The sequence below is a fragment of the Phasianus colchicus genome, chromosome 14 (assembly GCF_987193195.1).
Source record: "Phasianus colchicus chromosome 14, bPhaCol1.hap1.1, whole genome shotgun sequence".
Classification (NCBI taxonomy): domain Eukaryota; kingdom Metazoa; phylum Chordata; class Aves; order Galliformes; family Phasianidae; genus Phasianus; species Phasianus colchicus.
In genome coordinates, this window is record NC_143449.1 from 18,775,875 (window position 1) to 18,794,579 (window position 18,705).

At 51.5% G+C, this 18,705-nt stretch overlaps 2 protein-coding genes across 4 annotated transcripts; one reads left to right on the top strand and one right to left on the bottom strand.

The window, feature by feature from the left end:
• Positions 1–2,398: 2,398 nt before the first annotated feature.
• TBX22 (T-box transcription factor 22) lies at positions 2,399–7,382 on the bottom strand. The gene is made up of 8 exons (XM_031593910.2): positions 7,247–7,382; positions 7,031–7,160; positions 6,616–6,717; positions 5,953–6,127; positions 5,708–5,872; positions 5,568–5,632; positions 5,412–5,497; positions 2,399–3,742 (listed from the first exon to the last, which is right to left on the bottom strand). The coding sequence occupies exons 1-8, from the start codon at positions 7,380–7,382 to the stop codon at positions 3,132–3,134; spliced, it is 1,470 nt and encodes a 489-aa protein (XP_031449770.2). The 3' UTR covers positions 2,399–3,131.
• Positions 7,383–13,848: 6,466 nt separating this feature from the next.
• LOC149916055 (uncharacterized) lies at positions 13,849–18,705 on the top strand. Of its 3 annotated transcripts, none has more exons than XR_016471093.1 (3): positions 13,849–13,904; positions 14,125–14,248; positions 16,141–16,409. XR_016471093.1 is itself a non-coding variant. In XM_090150262.1 (3 exons), exons 1-3 carry the CDS (start codon positions 13,879–13,881, stop codon positions 18,029–18,031), a joined length of 312 nt encoding a protein of 103 aa, XP_090006388.1. In that variant the 5' UTR covers positions 13,855–13,878; the 3' UTR covers positions 18,032–18,705. The 3 variants fall into 3 exon arrangements, 1 of the variants encoding a protein (XP_090006388.1); XR_016471092.1 differs by lacking the exon at positions 16,141–16,409 and adding an exon at positions 14,383–14,764; XM_090150262.1 differs by lacking the exon at positions 16,141–16,409 and adding an exon at positions 17,870–18,705 and having other exon boundaries at positions 13,855–13,904.

Consider the following 18,705-nt stretch of genomic DNA (forward strand, 5'->3'; position numbering starts at 1 on the left):
TCTTGAAGCCGTGTCCAGAAATAAACAACTGTTTCAATCCTCTGGGCTGATCAAAAGCGCCGTTCTAATCAGTCCCAGGCAGAACATCACGCTGCTCTGTTATCGCTGGAGCAAATCATCGAAAATACACAACAAAAATATCAGCGTAATGCACTCCAGATCAGGAATGTCCCGAAGAAAAGCTCCTTCCTCGCAGGTGTGCCTTATTTTAGGAAGAAAGACGGCAGAATTGGGGCTGCTTTGGGGCGAGCGTGGCTGTCAGAGCAGAAAGGAGGAGATGAGAGCTGGCTGAGCCCTGTGTCAATGCGTGGAGCTCTCAGAGTGCTCTGCCCTTCCCTGTGTGCGTGGTGATTATTTTTTAAACCGACAAATTATCTTAAAAGGGCCCACTGTGCTGTAAGCCCTCCTCTGAAGTGCTGTTAGGGAAGGAATGCTGAGCTCTGAGCCCATCCAGGGGTAGCTCCGTGCTGTCCCCCCAGCTCTGCTCCCACCCCATCCCATAGCAGCCCCCTGTGACAACCTTCCTGCCTCTGCAGTGGGAGACCCTCGCACCAAACCGATGTTGGGGTGCTGTGAAGGTTTGGATTTGCTTTGAGGGAAGTTTGGGATCTGATGTGTTGTGATCCTGGAAGGCCTTTGGTAAATGCAATAGCTGTTTCTCCCAGCAGTTCGGTGCTGCTGAGCATCGATGCTGCTGTAGGGATGGAGACATCATAGAATCATAGAACAGCCTGGTTTGCAAAACGAGCACAATGCTCATCCACTTCCAACCCCCTGCTGTGTGCAGGTCACCAACCAGCAGACCAGGCTGCCCAGAGCCACATCCAGCCTGGCCTTGAATGCCTGCAGGGATGGGGCATCCACAGCCTCCTTGGGCAACCTGTTCCAGTGCCTCACCACCCTCTGGGTGAAAAACTGCAGTGCGGTTTGCACCCTAAAACACTGGCTGGGATGGGGAGGAGTGGCTGGCAGTCCTCAGTCTTGCCTGTAAATTACAAGGAAGGTGACTTTTCTATTTTCCATCTTTGTCTCAACGAGGCTTTTTCTGTTGTGCTCCAACCCGTGCACAACTGGGAAGTGTGAGTTTAAAAAGGGATGCAAAGATTTAAAATGGGAAGCACGGATTTCCAACATTTCGCTGCAGCTTTTGTTCAGCGTTCCTCTCCAAAAGTCACCCATCTTCGTGTGCTCTGCACACACAAATGGAAGGAGAAAGGAGACGTCAATACCGTGGGCTCATCTGTTTCCTATCGTGCGTGTTTACATATTAATGCGCAATACAAATTTGTAAACACGGGCGTTTGATGCTCTGGTGGGAGCCGATGCCTGTTCCCTTCTGCCCCTTTATTGGAACAGCATGTCTGATGCGGCGGAGCCGCAGATGTGGATGGTTTCAATACTGGATACATTTCAAATGCTCCGTGCTCCTATTTGTCCCGCTGCGTATCGCTAACCAGCCCCCCCTTTGGTTTGCGTAATTGCCATACAAATTATCAGCTAATTACAGCCCAAACCTCAGGAGATCAAATGGGAGTGAGGGGGCTCCTCCTGGCGCGACCAACCCTCCCTTCCCGGTGTGCAGGTGATGGCAGAACGTCGCTTTGGTGATAACACCAGGAGTGTTCTTGCGTCTCTGTGGGTTTTAAGTCCTCGTCCTGCAGCTGGGACACCCCACCCAACCCACCCCAACCCACCCCACGGGGACCACATGGAACCTCTGGTGCTGTTGGCTCTGTTTGCCGTGTCGGAGTGCAGGAGGTTCTGAGTCACTTTGGGCTCCTCCTGGGAGAGCTCAGTGGCCAAAGCGCCTCAACCTTTCCGAAACCTCGGGTTGTTTTCTCCTTGTTCCCATTAACGACAGCACAATAGCGCTGGGTTTGTGTTCTTATTCACCCCTCCATCTATAAAAGTGAGAACACAGTCATCACCAGTCTCCAAACACTGAGAGTGATGGGAAGCACCGAACAGCCTCAGTGTGCTGTGATCCCCCCAGCTCACGGCCAACATCTCAGGGATATTCCATGCAGCTTCACTATCTGGAAGATGAACGTTTGCCCACCACCTTCAGCCCAAACCCAAAGAGCCCCAAAAGCACAGCCACGAGCAGTGCTCTGTAGCACCCATACCAGCCCACCGGCCTGGAAATGGGGGCTCCCAGAGGGAAAAAAAAATCTCATGCTTTTAAATAAAAAGTATCAATACCGGTTTTGGTTTTTAAACCTACGTTTAATTCTTATATATTGCTGTTATGTTTGTAGATACAGAATTCTCTTTACTTAATCCCAAAATATGGCAGGTCCCCGTCAGGCACTTTGTATCACATCTGTCATAGGTAACAGAAGGGGGGCAAATATAAGCTGTGCCCCAACTTACAACGAGCTGCACTGTGCCCCCAGAGCCAGAGATTATTTACAGGAATAACACAGTTATCACAGGTGAAAATAAAATGAGTGGAACTGTGGGAGGGGTGTCCATAACTCTGCTCAATCCTCATCCTCTGCAGCTCCTGCTCTCGTCACCCCCAGCACTGCATGGGGATGGGATGCTCTGGGAAGACCTGTGTGGGGCTCTGTGTCCTTAACGCAGCACCGGAGCCTTCAATCCATGTCTGCATTGTGATGTGGGTCCATCAGGGCACTTCCATGCGGTTGACCAGCTCCAAGTCAACACACGAGCGCACTCCAGTCCCTGGCTGCACGCAGCTCCTTTGCTGACCCACATTCTTTGAGGGTCCCTTTGGAATTAGGGGAAATCCACAGGGGGGATGAGCAGGAGCCGGTGGGGCTCAGGTCTGACTGTAGGGAAGCTCGATAGTTTCAGGAAAACAGATTTGTGGAAATGCATACATCTGTGTTCCCACTTCAGAGTGCAAATAGTAAAAAGGTGTCTGCACTGCTCACCGTCCCTTACAACCCTACACGAATATCACCGATGGGTATCGGCTTGCTTGGATCAACACAGCCCTCCGTGCTGCCTACAATACTGCACGTTTACCCCCAAATTAAAGGCCCATCAGACTGCTCCTGCACCGCACCGCGTTTCGTACTCAGCAATTAGCAAGACCCTGGGTCCGACCTGGGGAACAGGTTTGCATTACATACCGATGTGCTCGGAAACATGACAGCATCCCGCTAAAGGCAGTGGTTAATTGCTGAGTGCCAGCTGGGATGATTGCACCGGCCGTCCCTGAAGGCAGCGGGCAGGCTGTCACTCACCCCAAAATGGCTCGCCGCGCTCGTCAGTCTGGATGGCACGGAGAAGCTGTAGCCGTACAAACCATATGGAGGATGTAAGGAACAATTAAGTGCTTCCCGAGCAATGGGACTCGATGGGAAAATGTTTCCAGATGCGTGTAATCCATACAGCATTTGGCTGGCGGAGTTGGGGACCTGCAGACACGGCCCGCTCAGGTCTTCAGACTTAGAGCTCTTCAGGCTGGCGATGCCGAGGGAGGAGAGTTTGGGCACATCGACCACAAAGTGGGGCAGGATGGGGGGACCGGGGCCGCCTGGCTTCTGGTGGCTGGGGAGGATGAGGGGCTGCTGGCGGAGGAGGTTGGCGGGGCACAGCCGGTAGCAGAGGGGCACGCCGAGGCCGGGCAGATGGGGCTCAGGGCACGGCGCGCCGGCACCGCTCACAGCCAGGTGGAAGGTGGGAGGTGAGCATGGAGGGGACAGCAGCGGGTTGAGAGGAGAGGGTGTCCCAGCACTGGAGGTCACCGGGGAAGAGCTGGAGCTGCTGCCTGGAGGGAAGAAGAGGAATAATCTGCAGTGGGTCAGCGGGTGGTGCTCCAGCCGGCAGCTTCGCGCCGCTGTGCGTCCCAATGTCACCAAGTGGGAAAAAGGGAGATCCACCCATCATCTGAATGCTGCTCCCACTTGTCAAAGGAATACCCATGTGTATCAAACCCCATCAGTGTGGCTGTCCATACCCATGTGGTCAAACCCCATCGGTGTGCCTGGAACAGCCCCACGCCAGCTCTGCACCTGCTGTGCCAGCGATAGCCACCTCCCGTGACAGCACGACTGCTATTTCAGGTTCCCAGTTTTCTGTGCAAATTGCAGGCAGTTTTTCCCCCTTCTCCGTGAGAACAAAAAGATGCATTCAGCCCAATGGAGAGTTTCTTGTACCTTCCTGCTCACAGGAATTGACTCATTTTCCTTGGCTCCCCATGCAATTTGAGACGTACCCTCGAGTACCGTAGGTGTCTCCCGAAGCCGTAAATGCACAAAGCATTTTGACATTCTCTTTTAGGAGAGAAATGAACGAGCACTTTCCCATCCAGATGAGCTCGCTGGTTGCAGCCCGTGCCCAAAGCAGCACATCACTCAACCCCCATAAAAATTTGGGGACAGCAGTGGGAAGAACAGAGCAACTCAAAGAGCAAATTCTTTTTGCCGTTCCTATCAGGCTTTAAAATCCAAGTTGATGACCAACTATTTTATTTAGCTTATCATTTTTTATTTGTCTCCTGGCTTTGAGGCTCCAAGATTGCTATTTCTCTTCTTTTTCTTCCTTCCTTTTCTTTTCTTTTTTTTTTCCCCCAGAAATACACTTTTCTTATCAGCAGAGATAAGAATTTTGTTCTATTTCCATCTTTCCAGAATCATAGAACGGTTTGGGTTGGAAGGGACCATTAAGATCACCTCAAATATTGGCCCTTAGGAAAAATACCCATTATGTTACAATTAGTTAAAAAATAAATCCAACCAAGCCGTAACGTTTTAGTGTCTGTGTGACAATAACTGCAAGTTGCAAATGTTCTCTCAGCCCGCTCTGCTGCCCCTCTCCCTGCTCTCACGTTGCAGCCTGCACGGTTGGTTCAAGAGACGCTTTTTGTTTTAGAAATGGTCTTTTCTATTAAAAAAAAAAAAAAGTTAAAAAAAAAAGGTTAAAAAAATTGGAAAAAAGGGAAAAAAAAAAGAAGAAAAATAAAAGGAAAAAAAGGAAAAAAAGGAAAAAAAAAGTCTGTCTTTACAATCTGTTAAACCTCTTAATTTCTCCCGAGTCTCCTTTTTACAACTCGTTATTCTTAATGTGGTGTTTCTAAACAACATCCTCCAATGGTTTGGGAACAATTAGCACTGTGGGCTGAAGGACACAACAACCCCACTCCAAAACAACCTCTTGCATATTTACATATATATACATACACATATTTATATTTATATATTTTTTTCTTTTTTTCTTTTTGTCTAAATCTTCCTGCAGCTTCTGCCACGTCCATCACCGCTCCCCCCGAAGCGCTCACACCGAATTCAATGGGACTTTAGGCAAAAAATCATACAGAATCACAGAATCCCACACACCCACACTCTCACAGCCCCAATCCCACACCCACACCCCACCCAGCCCTACATCCTCATCCTCCTGCCCACAGCTCCAACCCGGCCCCACGGCCCCAGACTCACCCTGGCTGTCCGCGCCGAAGGCCTTCAAGTCCAGAGCCAGTTGTGGCCGCCATGGGAATGGCTCCAGGAGCCCATCCAGCACTCCCCTGCAGGCGATACGGGGCTGAGAGCCAGGGCCGGGTCTCAGGCTGTGATGGGGGGTGATTGAACCGTTACCTGTTCCTGCCAGGGTCCCGAAAGCCTTTGGCAAAAGGATTCCTGTCGATCTTCAGCTTGGTGATCTGTGGGCGGAAGCAACATCTCAATGGGGCTGTTGGGGAGCGGGAGGTCAAGTGGACACACAGCCCCGCGGGTACCTGCTGGTTCTGGTAGGCTGTCACCGTGGTGAACTCGGTCTCCTGGAAGGAGAAGGTTTGCACCCCCTCAGCTGGCAGTGACTGAATCTGTGCCAGGTCGAAGCGGGAGTCCTGGGCGATAACGTGGACACGGGGCTTGTACTTGTGCATGGACTGCAGGATGATCTGTGTGGGCAGAGAGGGCTGGGCTGAGCCGCTGCCCGGAGTCTCACCGTAGCCCCACTGCACGGCTGCCCCACACCTACGTGCCCCTTGTCGTCCATCTCGTTGTTGGTGAGCTTCACCCGGTCGAAGCTGATGATTTGCCTCATCCATGTTTCCCCCGAGCAGGGGGAGTCGGGGTGGATGTAGAGCCGTGGTGTGATGCAGGAGTGGTCTGTGTTCCCTGCCACCATCCACTGCGAGCTGTGGTAGACGTACCTGCACCAAGCGGGACACCATCAGCACACTGTTCCCCTGATGCGCCAATCCATCCCTGTGTCCGTTCATCTATCCATATGTCTTTCCAATCTTTCCATCCATCCATCTGTATGTCTGTCCCTTGGGCTATTCCTACATCCATCCATCAGTCCATTCCTACGTCCATCCATCCATCGGTATGTTCATCCATCCACCACCCACCCACCCGTCCATCCTCTCATACCTCCATCCCCCCATCCATGAGTGTGTCATCCATCCATCCACCCCTCCATCCCTCCATCCCTCCATCTCTCCATCCATCCACCCCTCCATCTATTCATCCTTCCATCCCTCCATCTCTCCATCCATCCATCCATTCATCCCTCCATCTCTCCACTCATCCCTCCATCCCTCCATCTCCCCATTCCCAGCACACCCCATTGCAGCCGTTGGCCATTTGGCCATGCAGAAGGCTCCATTTTTGCAGCCACCATTGGAACTCACCATACCTGTACCGTTTGGAGTCCACTGGCACAACATCAATGGCGATGTAATACTGCTGCATTGGCTCCAGCCCCTTCACCTTCACCCTGACTGATGGGAACATCCGCCTGCACAGGGCACGGGGCAGCAGTTAGAGAATGCCCATAGCAGTGGTTGTTTAAAGAGGTGAAAATGGGTTGAAAAATTAAACAGATACTGGAGAAAAATAAAATATATATATATATTAAATGGCAACAACAAAAAACAAATGTAGCAAAAAAAAAAAAAGAAAGAAAGAAAGAAAAAAAGAAAAAAAGAAGATAAAAACACAGCGAAGGGGAGTGGAGAAAAAAAAGAAATGGGTGTGAGACGCAAAGGGGAAAACGGAGCGGGAAGGGCTGAAGGCAGGAGCCGGGGAGCCGGGGAGCCGGGGGCTGCTACCTGCCGGCCTTGGTGATGATCATCTCGGTGCCGATCTCGTGGAACCTCTTCCAGAGCTCAGAGCCCTGCAGCTCCACCTGCACCTCGTCCCCCACCTCCCGGCTCTCGGCGCCGGCCTTGGGCCGCTTCTCTGCGGGGAAGAGAAAGCGGAGGGAGCGCTGGGGCGGCTGCCGGGACCTCACCGGGACCCCCCCGCTCTGCCCCGCCGCTACCAACCGGGCTCGGATGCTCTGCGGCTCTGCCTGCAGCCCGCCCCGCTTTCCTCGTCGCGGCCGTCGGGTCCCTTTCTCTTGGCCGAGCGGCCCACGAGAGCTTCCACCGAGAAGGCGTGAGCCCGGGAGCTGAGCGCCATCCCCCCCCAACCCGGGCCGGGTTCCCCCCGGGCGGTCGCGGGGTTCAGGCGGGCGGCGGAGCTCCGGGCGGCGGCTCCATGAGGGCGCGGGGGGGGACCCGCAGCCGGCGGCCGTCGGGGGGCAGCGGGCACGGCGAGGTGCTCCGAGTGAGGAGAGAGGAGGCTGCGGCTCCCACTGTTTGTTTTGGAAACTGATGGGAGCGTAAGAAACATTGAGTGACATTTGGTAGGACTGGGACGGGGGGAGGAGGGGTGGGAGGGGAAAGGGAGAGGCGAGGGGAAGATGGGGGAAGAGGAGCCGGCCCCGTCTAGGATCAATAAAAGAGTTACTGTTCTCCATTAAATGGTAAAACTCAAAGAAATTTGACATAATTGCACACTAGGGGCCACTTTCCCAACAAAAGTGCAAATAACGTTTAACAAGAACCAGCACAAAAAAAGGGGGAAAAAAAAAAACAAAACCCAAAGAAAAAGAATGAAGGACAGAAAAGAAAAGGGAGGTTATGAGAAGGAGATTGGGGGGGGGGGGAGAAAAGGTGGGGAAAAACCCCCCCGCGCTTTGGCTTCCCCGGTGAGCCCCGATGCTGGCTCCGGGCTCCGGCTGTCCCGACGGGGCCGCTCCCGGCGGATCTCGGTGTCCCCGCGCCGTGTGCGGCGCTGAGTGCCCATTTTTGTCTCCGTCGGTTTTTTTCTTCGCACTGACCCCGCGTGCTGCCAGAGCTCCGTGCTCACGCGTCCTGCGGCATCAGCGGCTCGGAAACGGAGCCTCGGTGGGGCAGGGAAGCCTGAAGTCCCGCTCCACTCCTGCATCCCAATACCCGTAACTCCGGTCCGCTCCAGAATCCCGGTCCCAGTCCAGCATCTCGATCCCACTCCTTTATTCTGCTCCTACTCCAGCATCCCAATCCCACTCCTGCACCCAGGTCCTGCTCCAGCATCCTGATCCCACTCGTACATCCCAGTATCGTTTCTGTGTCCCACTCCCAGTCTCCCCTGAAGGGCTGTTGTGCTCCAGTGGCTCTCGCACCCCAAAGCTGATGGGGGCTGCAGCCCCGGGCCAGGAAAAAAAAAAAAAAAAAGGAAGTTAAATTTGTGGGCAGTGTTGGTAAAGCATCAGCTGAGGCAGGTGAGCCTTCAGAAGGGAATGTGGAGGTGGGTGAGATGCAGGTGGGGTTGAGGCAGTGGGAGCATTGAACGTCAGCCCTTTGCTGATGTGTCCAGTTTGTGCCAGTGCCACAGACTGCTGCTGGCCTCACAGCCCACATGAGGATGCACAATACTGAGGATGCACAATACTGAGGATGGACAATACTGAGGATGCTTGTTGCTGAGGTTACTCATTACTGAAGATGCTCGTTATTGAGGATGCTCATTAGTCGGCTCAAAGTGGGCTCAACACATTAATTCCCATTTATACCTGTCTATACCCATCTGCACTTCTCTACCCAGAGAAATGGACCACTCCTTCAGCATGTTGGTAATTAGAAGGAGGTCTGGGGGGTCCCTCCCTTCCCAGCACTGATAGAAGCCAGCTGAGCTCACGGGCCACAAGCCTTTATCTCTGCTGACATGACAGATTATTAAGAAGTATTTCAAGTAATCTTTGATTTCCTCGGCATTGCAACACATTGCAAGAACTTGGAGCAGGATCAAGGAGCCCCTTTTTAATTTCCTACAAGGAGAAATAAAACAAAAATAAAGCGCAATTGAGACGACATAATCAGGAACATTTTGAGGGTTTAGGTCAGATGGAGGCAGCAGGGCTGCATTTCCAGGGGCTGCTTTCATTCATCCGAGACCAACTCAGCCCCTCCCTGGGCTTTGTCATCTTATTGTCCTTAACGAATCGCGGGGTGGGATGTCATATATTTCCATCATCAGAAAACGGAGCAGATAATCCCTTGGCATAAAGTTCGGATGAACTAACTCCATTTTGGAGCAAGTGTCGTGCAATGCACCAGAAATGTTTGCTTCACTTGAGAACGATCCTGGATGGCGCCCATTAATGCGCTGAGGCTCACAAGTAGATGCCAAAGCCTGGCATTGCTGGCCATGCTGGGGCTGCCATGAGGCATTTCACTGCGCTGCACTGCTCGGTTTTGCCCAGATTCACTTTGAGTTTAACAAAGTGAAACCAAACCGAAGGAAAGGACTCAAAGCTGCCGTTGGGAACGCAGGGATCCTCTGTGCTGCGTTACGCTCTGACGTACGCCGTCATCCTCTGTGCCTCCACCTGAATGGCACGAGTTTATGTAAGAAGTGGTTATAAATCTGGGGCTGAGGCTGTGTCAGGTCAAAAAGGAAAGCAGAGGATCGCTCAGCCTCTGTTTTGAGAACCACGGGCAAGAAAACCTTTCTTTGTAAACAGTGTGAAACAAAGCCCTGTTTGCTGAGCCTGGAAAATCTCCACTCGTGGTGCGGATGGGAAAATTATTTTCATCTCATAACAGAATTACAGGATAGAAACCTTGAGACCCAATATGTGCCCACGGGTATCAGACACACAACAACAGGGCAGGGCTGGGAGCCGCTGCTCAGCTCATTCTGTTGTGCTGCGGGAGAAAGGCGAGCGAGAAGCTGATGGTGCACGGTGCAAATCGCGCTGTTTTCTTGCAGGAGGAGCTGCGTCCCCGCGCACCGCTGCTCTCGGCCACAGGGAGGACAGGGAGTTTGCTCTGGGGCCGCTTTACAGCTGTGCTAAGAGCGGCTCGGAGCGATTCTGTGCATCGACCTTCGGTTTCTCTAAGCGTGGCTGCTTCATCTGAATCATTGAGCCGCTGCTCAGAAGCTGATTAAAGGCTATTCCCAGCAAACAACGGTTTGAAAAGACACTCCTAAAGTCTAAGCAAAAATTGGCAGAAACACCCAGCAGCTCAGCACGGCGCTGGTGAGATTGCTTCCCCTTGCGTTCTCGGATGTCAGGTCCCACGGCGTAGCTTCTATTTCACTCCCCATCCCAGTTTGCCCATCATGAACTCTGAAGGACCCGTGGGTGCAGGAAGGGGCAGTGCTGAGCCCAGTGGGTGGGCATGGGAGGGCACACAGCTGGTGCCCGTGGCACTTTGGAATTGGATTTGCTTTTCTCCCCTCCTGCCACATGCACGGCATTAGCTGGGGATATATTAAAATAAACCTCTGTTATGTTATTTTATCCATCAGCACAAAGGAAGGTTGTACAGGGAGGAGGATTAAGCCCCGAGGAAATGATTCAGCAAAGCAAAAACAATCCGAACAGCATCTGGGGGAAAGTTAAGCCGAATTTGGTGCTGGGGATCATTTTGTTGTCCCAGCAGTTCCATGTCCACCTGCTGCCACCTGAGCCCACTGCTATTGCCAGGGCAGAGCTACTGGGATGCTGCAGAGGGCCCATATCCCATTGCAACCCCAATGTGTTTTGGGGAGAAGGAAGAATTATTGGCTCTGTGCTGCAAAGGATGTTTTTTGGGTCTCTATTCCCAGCCCATCTCCTGCCTTCTTGTTGGCGTCAGTATTTGCAGCTGAGGACTGTGCACTGCTTGGCTATTAGCCCCATAAACAAACAACAGGGCAAGGCATTTTCCAAGCTCTGCCAGAAGTTCAGGCACATTGATGGGGCTGGGAGAGGCATCTCTGCCTGGTGGGAATGAGGTCCTGTCCTGCTGGGCTTTCCTTCCCCAGCACAAAATCTGTCCAACAAACAGCTCCTTCCACTGCAGAGCGAAGGGGAGAAGCCAGGCTGCGGTGAACTTTCCTTGTAATACTTAAAGAAAACACTCCAAGAATGTGGAATCATAGAGGATTTGGGGAGAGCAAACTGAAGTGCATGGCTGGAGTGGGAAACCTTTGAGGACAGATTGGAGACTTCTGTGGATCCGCAAGGTGAGTGTGAGCCCTGGGCTTCAGCTGAGCCCGGCAGGGAGGGATGTACTCTTCCCAAAGCTGCTGTCCCAGAGCACTTTGTTGACGTTCTCCATTTGGATACTGCAGCAATTGTTGATGTGATAGCAAATATCAGAGGGAAGAGGAGCAGCTCAGAGAGGGGAGTGTGTTTGGGAGAAGGACAACAAGTCAGAAAGTGTGCGAGGAAGCTTTCACTTCTAGGCACCAAAGTGCTGGTGAACCGTGAGCTTGCACTTTGCTTAGGAAGTGATTATTGGAATGAAACAGAATAGATATGATCTTAATATTCCATGGGAGCTGCCAATACAAATATCTGTCAGCAGATATGTAAGAGAATAGCTTCAAAATAAAAGGAAAATGAATTACAAGACATTTCCGAAGGAGAGTGATGTCAGCCCCAAACCAAGCTATATATATTCTTTGTATTTGAAATTGAAACCACGTGAACTCTCCATGCAGAGCTGGGTGAAACTCTGCTTTTTCACGTTTCCCCTTAGGGATGAGGGATATTATTCTCTGGTTTTAATTTGGAAGTAATAAATAAACGTGATGGATTTGCCACCCAATGGTGGCTGTGGAGCTGCGCACAGCTCAGCGCAGGGGGGGCTGCAGGGGTGGTGCCAATGCTGTGTTCCTACTGCTGGTGCTGCCATCAGAAAGGAAAGCAGTGCAAAGTGAAGTGGGCAAGGGGCTTCATGGGGGCTGCAGGTCAGAGAGCAGGGAAATCTGTCTTATCTCTGCATCCAAAATGTCCCTCTGGCTGCACGGGGTTGTAGAATGCACACTGTAAACTATATGGCAGAATATCCAAGGGTCTTTTTCAATAAGGAAAGAAGGAAAACATGCAGGGATTTAAGAGACGAAGCAGTTCAACTTGCGGGTTCCTTTTGTTTGCAAACGGGGACAGTTCTGCTGAGATCCAAAAACCACTCCAAACCTTCAAAATTAGCAAATAACCATCTGGCCTGGTGGCTCAGCGCCTTCCGCGGCCATAAATCCACAGCCCTGCAACGTTAGCAGGGGATTTGCTCTGTAAAAACCCACTCGGTCTTTGGGTAATGGGAAAACAAGGCAGGATGGCTGTTGGGGGCTGCAGGGTCCAGCGAGCATTGCAGGGTGCAGTGATCTGCACAGAGCTTTGGACCCTCAGTGGAAACTCCCAGCACGGAATGGGGAGGCTGGAGAGGAATGCTGGTTCCAGGGCTCTGTGCAATGCTTTGGTCTGAGCTCCTTCGCGTTCCCTGTTGGATTTTTTAAGCTAAGATGCAGCTTATAAAGCAGGAACAAAGAAGTAATATCCCCAGGAAGGTTGTCAGCATGCAGAGGAGCCCTGAAATACTCCTGAAACTGTGATTACGGGCACAACGGCCCCAGGAACTCAAACAGCCCTGTGTGCACAGCATCAGCCTGCACCCACTCCCTGCCCTGCCAGTGCTGGCCAGCACTCTGAGCTTTGGCCACAACTCATGCACAACAAATGTCCCCTTTCTCACCCTCATCCTGCATCCCACCTCCCACAGACTTCAGGCTCTTCCAGATACAGCAGGGCTGGTGAAAATCACACCGGAGCTCAATGTCGATGCAAAGCAACGCATGCAGCCCTGGTTTCTGTTCCACACTAATTCAGGATCTTTGAGACCTCCCCGAGAAACTGCTCGTGCAGTGAATGGCTGGGGACAAGGAAAGCTTTCTGTGCTGCAGGAGGGCAGGGAACCATGCTGGGCTGTGCTCCATGTGCTGCTATGATCCATGCCCCAGCATCACGTGCTGTTTGGTGTGCTTCGTGCCTGGGAAGCTGCAGTTTGAGGGTCAGGGTGCTGAGCTGTGTGATACCCTCTGATACATCCAGCTGTAGGAGCAGGAGAAGGGATATCCAAAGGCAGTGCAATGATTTGTTTTTCTGTCCTTTATATCAGTGAAATGCAAGGAGAAAGATTAGTAGGAAATGCATAGGAAAAAGCTTATGGAATTGTGTCTGTTAATCTCCATCACTGACAAATACAGCTGATGGCAGAGAGATGGGCAGGGCTCTGTGCAGAGCTGTGGGATTGCTGCCTGCCCCACTGTGTGCAAGCAAAGCAGAGCAGAGTCTGAAAACAACTGCACTTCATTTGCTTGCACAGAAATCAAGGGCACATCGAGCACATTCTGCAGGACAAAAAGCAAAGCCTGCAGTCATCCAGTGCCCGATCCAACAGGTACTGAATGCACTGCAATGCTGTGAGCTCCCTTGGGGATCCCTGCACACAGGAGGTGCTGTGGCTGTAGGGAGTGCCTGCACTGCTCCTTGGCCATGAAGGGCTTGTTTTGAGGGAGGGAAATGCAATTAAAGACATGCAGCAACTCAGAGAAACGAGCAGCAGAGCTGAAGATAGAAGCAGTCCCAGCATTCAGTATCTGTTCAATTATTTGTCTTTGGTTTGCTCTTCTCCTGTGCCCACATGGTGCTGTGTGGGGCCTCCTGCACCCATTTGTCCCCTACAGAGCAGGGGTGCAAAGGAGGCAGCAGCTGTGGGCTGCAGGTGAGCACAGTGATTGCCTTCATAATTACTGATGGGATTTACTTGGGCCACAGCAGTTAAAAGAGTGGTGCTGCCCAGCATTCAGCTTCAGAGCAATGGGGTGTTTCTGCAAGCACTTCAGGTAAGGGATAATTTAAAAAAAAAAAGTGCTAAAATAAGCTAGTGTTTTTTTGGGGGGGGGAGGGAATGAGACTTTTAGCTCTCACATTCAACCAGAGCATAGTTATGCATATTGCTGGTACAGAGCTGGGGCTGCTCAGCCTGTGTCTGACTGCAGCCCCCTCTGAGGAGGGGTTTGAGGTGCTGGAGGAGAGCTGTGCCCCGCTTTCTCTCTCTTGCAGCCTCAATGTCTGCCTGGCCTGGCTCATCAATGAGCTCTGGGCAGGGTTTGAGCATGGAGCTGTGGGTGCTTGGATGAGCTGTGAGGCACAACCTAAGCAAGCTGATAGCAAAGAGCATCACGAGGTGAGTTTGAGTGCATGGTGTAACGGCGTGCATTGCGCTGCTCATCTACAGCAGTGTTACAGATGGGGGGTGGGAGCTGCTTCCTTCCTGCTGGCTAGATTCTTCCCTTTCTGAAACCCCACTGGTTGTTCCAGGAGCAAACCCAAATCTCCCCTCGGGCCCTGAAATCCTGGGGAGCTTTGGCTCAGATTGCTGTGCATTGCTGTGCAGATGGGAATCCGGGCTACGTGAACAAAGGTACCCACCTGTATGCAGTGCAATGAGCCAGAGCTGCTCTGCTGGGTAGGAAATATCCCTCACTCTGCAGCAATGAACAGGAGGAAGAAATCTTTGCAACTCACCCCATCCCTAAAACCTGCCACGAATGAGGAGAAACTGTAAAATTCCACGTAGAGCCTTTTATTTTTTCTGTAATGTATCGGTTTACGTTTCTAATGTTGGTATCATCCAGCACTTTAAATCAAATTATAACTGTATCAGACTGCTTAACAATGTTTCTTTTTAATTAAGTTTACCAGTCCCACATGCATTAAAAAAAAAAAAAATAAAAAATTAAACAAACTTAATTAAATTACATTTCAGGGTTAGGTAACACTGCAAAAAGCCCAGCAAGAGCACAGGGGCTGAAAAATGCCTTTAGGTGTACTCAGGCTTTCCTTCAAAGCTGTGTCCTTTCAAGATGGTTTCTAAAGGTGCATCCCATTGCCTGCAGCTCTGCATGAGCTGCCTGTTTTGTTTCTTCCCCTTCCATGTGCTTTAAATACTGCCTTTGCTGGCAGAAAAAGCAGGGAGGCCCTCAGAAAGCTGAGAATTGGTGAATTTGGGTGCTTTGAGCAGGCTGTCCCAATAAGCAATGCAATGGCAGGAAGGCTGTGCGTCTTTGATAGTGACCTGTGTTGGTCATCCCAACATCCTGGGCTTGTGACAGCCTTTCCCAGGGTCAGAATCCAGCAATTCCCAAAGTTTGGCTGCAGAAAACCCATCAAAACTGGGATTTCTGTGATGTTTTTTTACCTGGTGGAACAAAGCAGCCAACCTGCCCAGGGACACAAAGCACCACAATGCTGCCCATGCCAACTCCCAGCCAACAAAACCCAACTGTCCCCAGCAGGAACCCAGTGCCCTGAGGATGGGCAGCTGTCACCATGTGATTTTCTTTCCCCCCCCCCCCAGCCTCTGCATCTGGGGCTGTGAGGATGAAGTCAGTCCCGGAGCTGCTGCGGGCTGGAAGTGATTTCACCGAGCTGCAATGCAGATGGATTAATTCCAGTGCTGCAAAGTCAACATGGTTGAACACTGGCTACATCACAGTCTTCATTACTGTGGTCTGGATCGGGTTTTGATGAAGTAATTTCCCTTGAGTTTAGCACTTAGAAAACATATAGGGCGTCCTGCTTGGACTTGCTCCCCCCTCTCCCCCAAAATTGGCCTTTATCAGTTGCACGTGGACCTCTGTGATCTGAAGGGCTTCAAATGAACCCCATCTGCTCCGTGGCACACAGTGCCCAAGCAGCTCTGGGAATGAGATGGGTGTTACTAATAACAAATGCTACAGCACTGCATCTCCCTGAAGGGATGAACCACCTCTGTCTTTGCCAATGGCTCTGTCCCAAGGCCAACCCCAAAAAGTACAGCAGTGACCTGGGGAGGGAATGGGGTCTCATCCAGCTGAGCTCAGCAGTGGGGCACCAGGATGCCAGTGCTAATCATCCTGCTCCATTTCCACTTCCTGACACTTGACGAGAGCCCTTCAAGCAGAGGAGATGTTTATTCTGTAATTTTTTTTTTTTCTTGGCTATGAACTCTAATCAAATACTTGCCATATGCAATTTGCTTCCTTGGAAAATAATGATGGGAAGGTGAGCTGGTTCTGTCCCAGTGGTGCCTTACAGGGGCAGCTCCTGCCTGGCAGCCCCACCTCCTTCCTTCGGTACCAGGATTTCAGCAGGAGCCGCTTTAAGGTGCAGCAATGGGTGTCCCTGCTCTCAGCTCGTTCATCCCAGAGCCACCTTCCCATCTCAGCGTGATGCTGCGGGTCGGTGCACGGTCTCTTCGGAAGGATGGGAGGCACTTCCCGCTGTGTGACGGGTACCTTGGGATGGCAACAAGGAACGCGCCTCTGGAAACGCTGAAGTAACAAAAAATAAATATGCTGGCACGGAGATGGGGGGGGGGGGGGGGGAGGCATCACCTGCGAACTGAAATGTACGGGGATAAGGGATGCAAAGCCGGTACAGCGCTCTGAAGGACCCAGCGCCGTTTATCCGTGCCGGTTATTTACGCGCACCGGTGACACCTCGGAGGACGCACCGCCCGAAGCACCCCGGCCTCTGCCTGCCACCTGGAGGCCGGAGCCTGCAAACAGCGCTTCATGCAGCCCCCCCGGTTGTGCACGCAGCGTACGGGCACGTTCTGGAAGCGGCCCCCCCCCGGTATCCCATCCCAGCCGCTCTCCTGCCCGGGCTCCGTGCTTCGCTTCCAGTCCAGCTGGGCAGCAGCGCGCAGCGCTCGCATCCTTCCCCATCATCGCATCAAAAGGTTTTTCCTCCCCGTTTTCTTCTGCGGGTTCTCCCTGGGGCGACAATGCGGAATTTCCTCTGAAACTCGAGCAGAGGGAAGGAAATTAATTTTCTTTCTGTTTTTTTTTTTTTTTTTTTCTCCCCCTTGGTAAAGTAATTATCTCCTGCTCCTCAGAAGCGCCGTAGTAAGCAGCTCTGCGAGTATTGAGTTGAAACAATGTGATTCTCACAGCCGTTTGCATGGAGCTGGGATGTGGTCGCTGTCACTGAGGCAGCTGCTGAATCCCCGTGAGGGTTTTGTCCTGGGTTTCTATTGGGAAATAGGGATAATTATTAATGTTCCTGAAGGAGAGGTGGAAAATATTTGCCCCGAGAATTGTTGGCTGTGTTGATCTGCTTTGCTTCAGTTGTAACAAATCACGATTTGTAAAAAATCCATTTTTTGATAAAGAGAAAATAATAGGATGCTATTTGTGAGATCAGGTTTTGTAAACCCCGTGTTAGAAAATCACAGGGAAAAAATAAGTCTCCAATCTGATTCCTAGAGAAAGTCACAGGGAAAAATACATTCCCAATCCAGTCCTCAAAGTGTTTCAGTGTCTCTGCAAGCAGCAAGACCTGCAGGAGAGGATGGGATCCAAGCACCCATTTTAGGCTATATTTGCCTGGATTCTGCCCTCCGTCCCATGGTGGGGAGGTTCAGTGAGAGCTTTGCTTCTCTGACCCAAAGCTTTGATTGAGTTTTCCAAATCTGCCTGAATTTTGGTAGGACAGTGCTAGGAAAGCTGATGTGAGGATCCGCTCCCCTCCTTGCTCTCTTTGGCAATCCCTGTCCCCACCAAGCAAGTCTGAAGAGTTAACATTTTTTTTTTTGCATATTTAAATCACAATCTACCTAATTTTCCTGATGAAGCAACCTGATATGGAGGAGTTGTTATGCTGCTTTGCTTCATGCTCTGATAAAGAAGGTTTTTCCTTTCGTGGCCTTTCATAGTTACCACAATCTTTCATTTCTTTTAGCCCTGCAAAGGGTAACTGCAGGCAGAGGGAAGTTTTCCTCTTGCAGCCTCACTGCATCCTCACTGCTTTCTTTGCCTCACAGGAGTGCATTGGACTGATGAGGACAGAGCACCCACCTCTGCTGGGATCCACAAAACATCTCTTTGAGTGGAACAACCCTCAGTTTTGGAAGGATGGCCCCAAAGCCTCTGTGATGGTGGCACAGATCTGCATGGGGAACGTAGGGCTGCAGTACGGGCTGTGAGCAGGGCAGCACCAGGGCTGCACTTCTCAGTGAGCAGCAACGATTATTTCAGATCTCTGCTATGTGAGTTATGTTCCTCCTTCCTGATATGCGTTTTTGGCAACAGGAAAACAAGAAAACTGCCTTGGAAAATATTAACAAAATGAAAATTGAGATCGTAAAGCATTTTGCTCTGGCCTGCTTTTCCCTTTTGTGACCGGCACCAGCAGGGCCGTAAGCCAATTTAGGGCCATTTAACCTCGGGGCCTTCTCACGGAAGGAAGAGCTCTGGCAGTGCACAAAGCCCAGCACCTGCAGGCTGGGATGCAGTGCAGATGTTCCCAGATGTGCCGCGGGCACCGCGCTCGGGCCGTCGGGTCACGTTCTGCCTCAGTTATTAAGGGAATGTGATGCTGGTTTGTAATACCACCGACGTGTATTTTGGACAGGTTCGGGTAATTGGAGAAGTAATGGAAATTTAGCACCGTGTGGCCCTGGGGAAGAGCAAACTCCAAAAATAAGAAGGGAAGCGCAGTGCGGAGAGCCGGCATGGCTCAGCAGCTCTTCTGCTCATTGGGATTTTGCCTCTTCCTTTAGGAGTTCCTTGGCTGCAGCAATCCTCGTGGTGACACCTCTTGCTTTGCAGTATTTTCTCCACCAGGTCTCCATAGCTGGAGGCCAACCACTCGTTTCCC

Excerpts from the sequence above, each read along its gene's own strand:
- LOC149916055 (XM_090150262.1), top strand. The coding sequence starts at position 13,879 with ATGGGGTGTTTCTGCAAGCACTTCAG. Across the intron at positions 13,905-14,124 it reads TGTTTCTGCAAGCACTTCAG|CCTCAATGTCTGCCTGGCCT; the intron begins GTAAGGGATAAT and ends TCTCTCTTGCAG. Across the intron at positions 14,249-17,869 it reads ATAGCAAAGAGCATCACGAG|GAGTGCATTGGACTGATGAG; the intron begins GTGAGTTTGAGT and ends TTTGCCTCACAG.
- TBX22 (XM_031593910.2), bottom strand. The coding sequence starts at position 7,382 with ATGGCGCTCAGCTCCCGGGCTCACGCCTTCTCGGTGGAAGCTCTCGTG. Across the intron at positions 7,161-7,246 it reads CCGCAGAGCATCCGAGCCCG|AGAAGCGGCCCAAGGCCGGC; the intron begins GTTGGTAGCGGC and ends TCTTCCCCGCAG. Across the intron at positions 3,743-5,411 it reads CTTCGGCGCGGACAGCCAGG|GCAGCAGCTCCAGCTCTTCC; the intron begins GTGAGTCTGGGG and ends TCTTCCCTCCAG.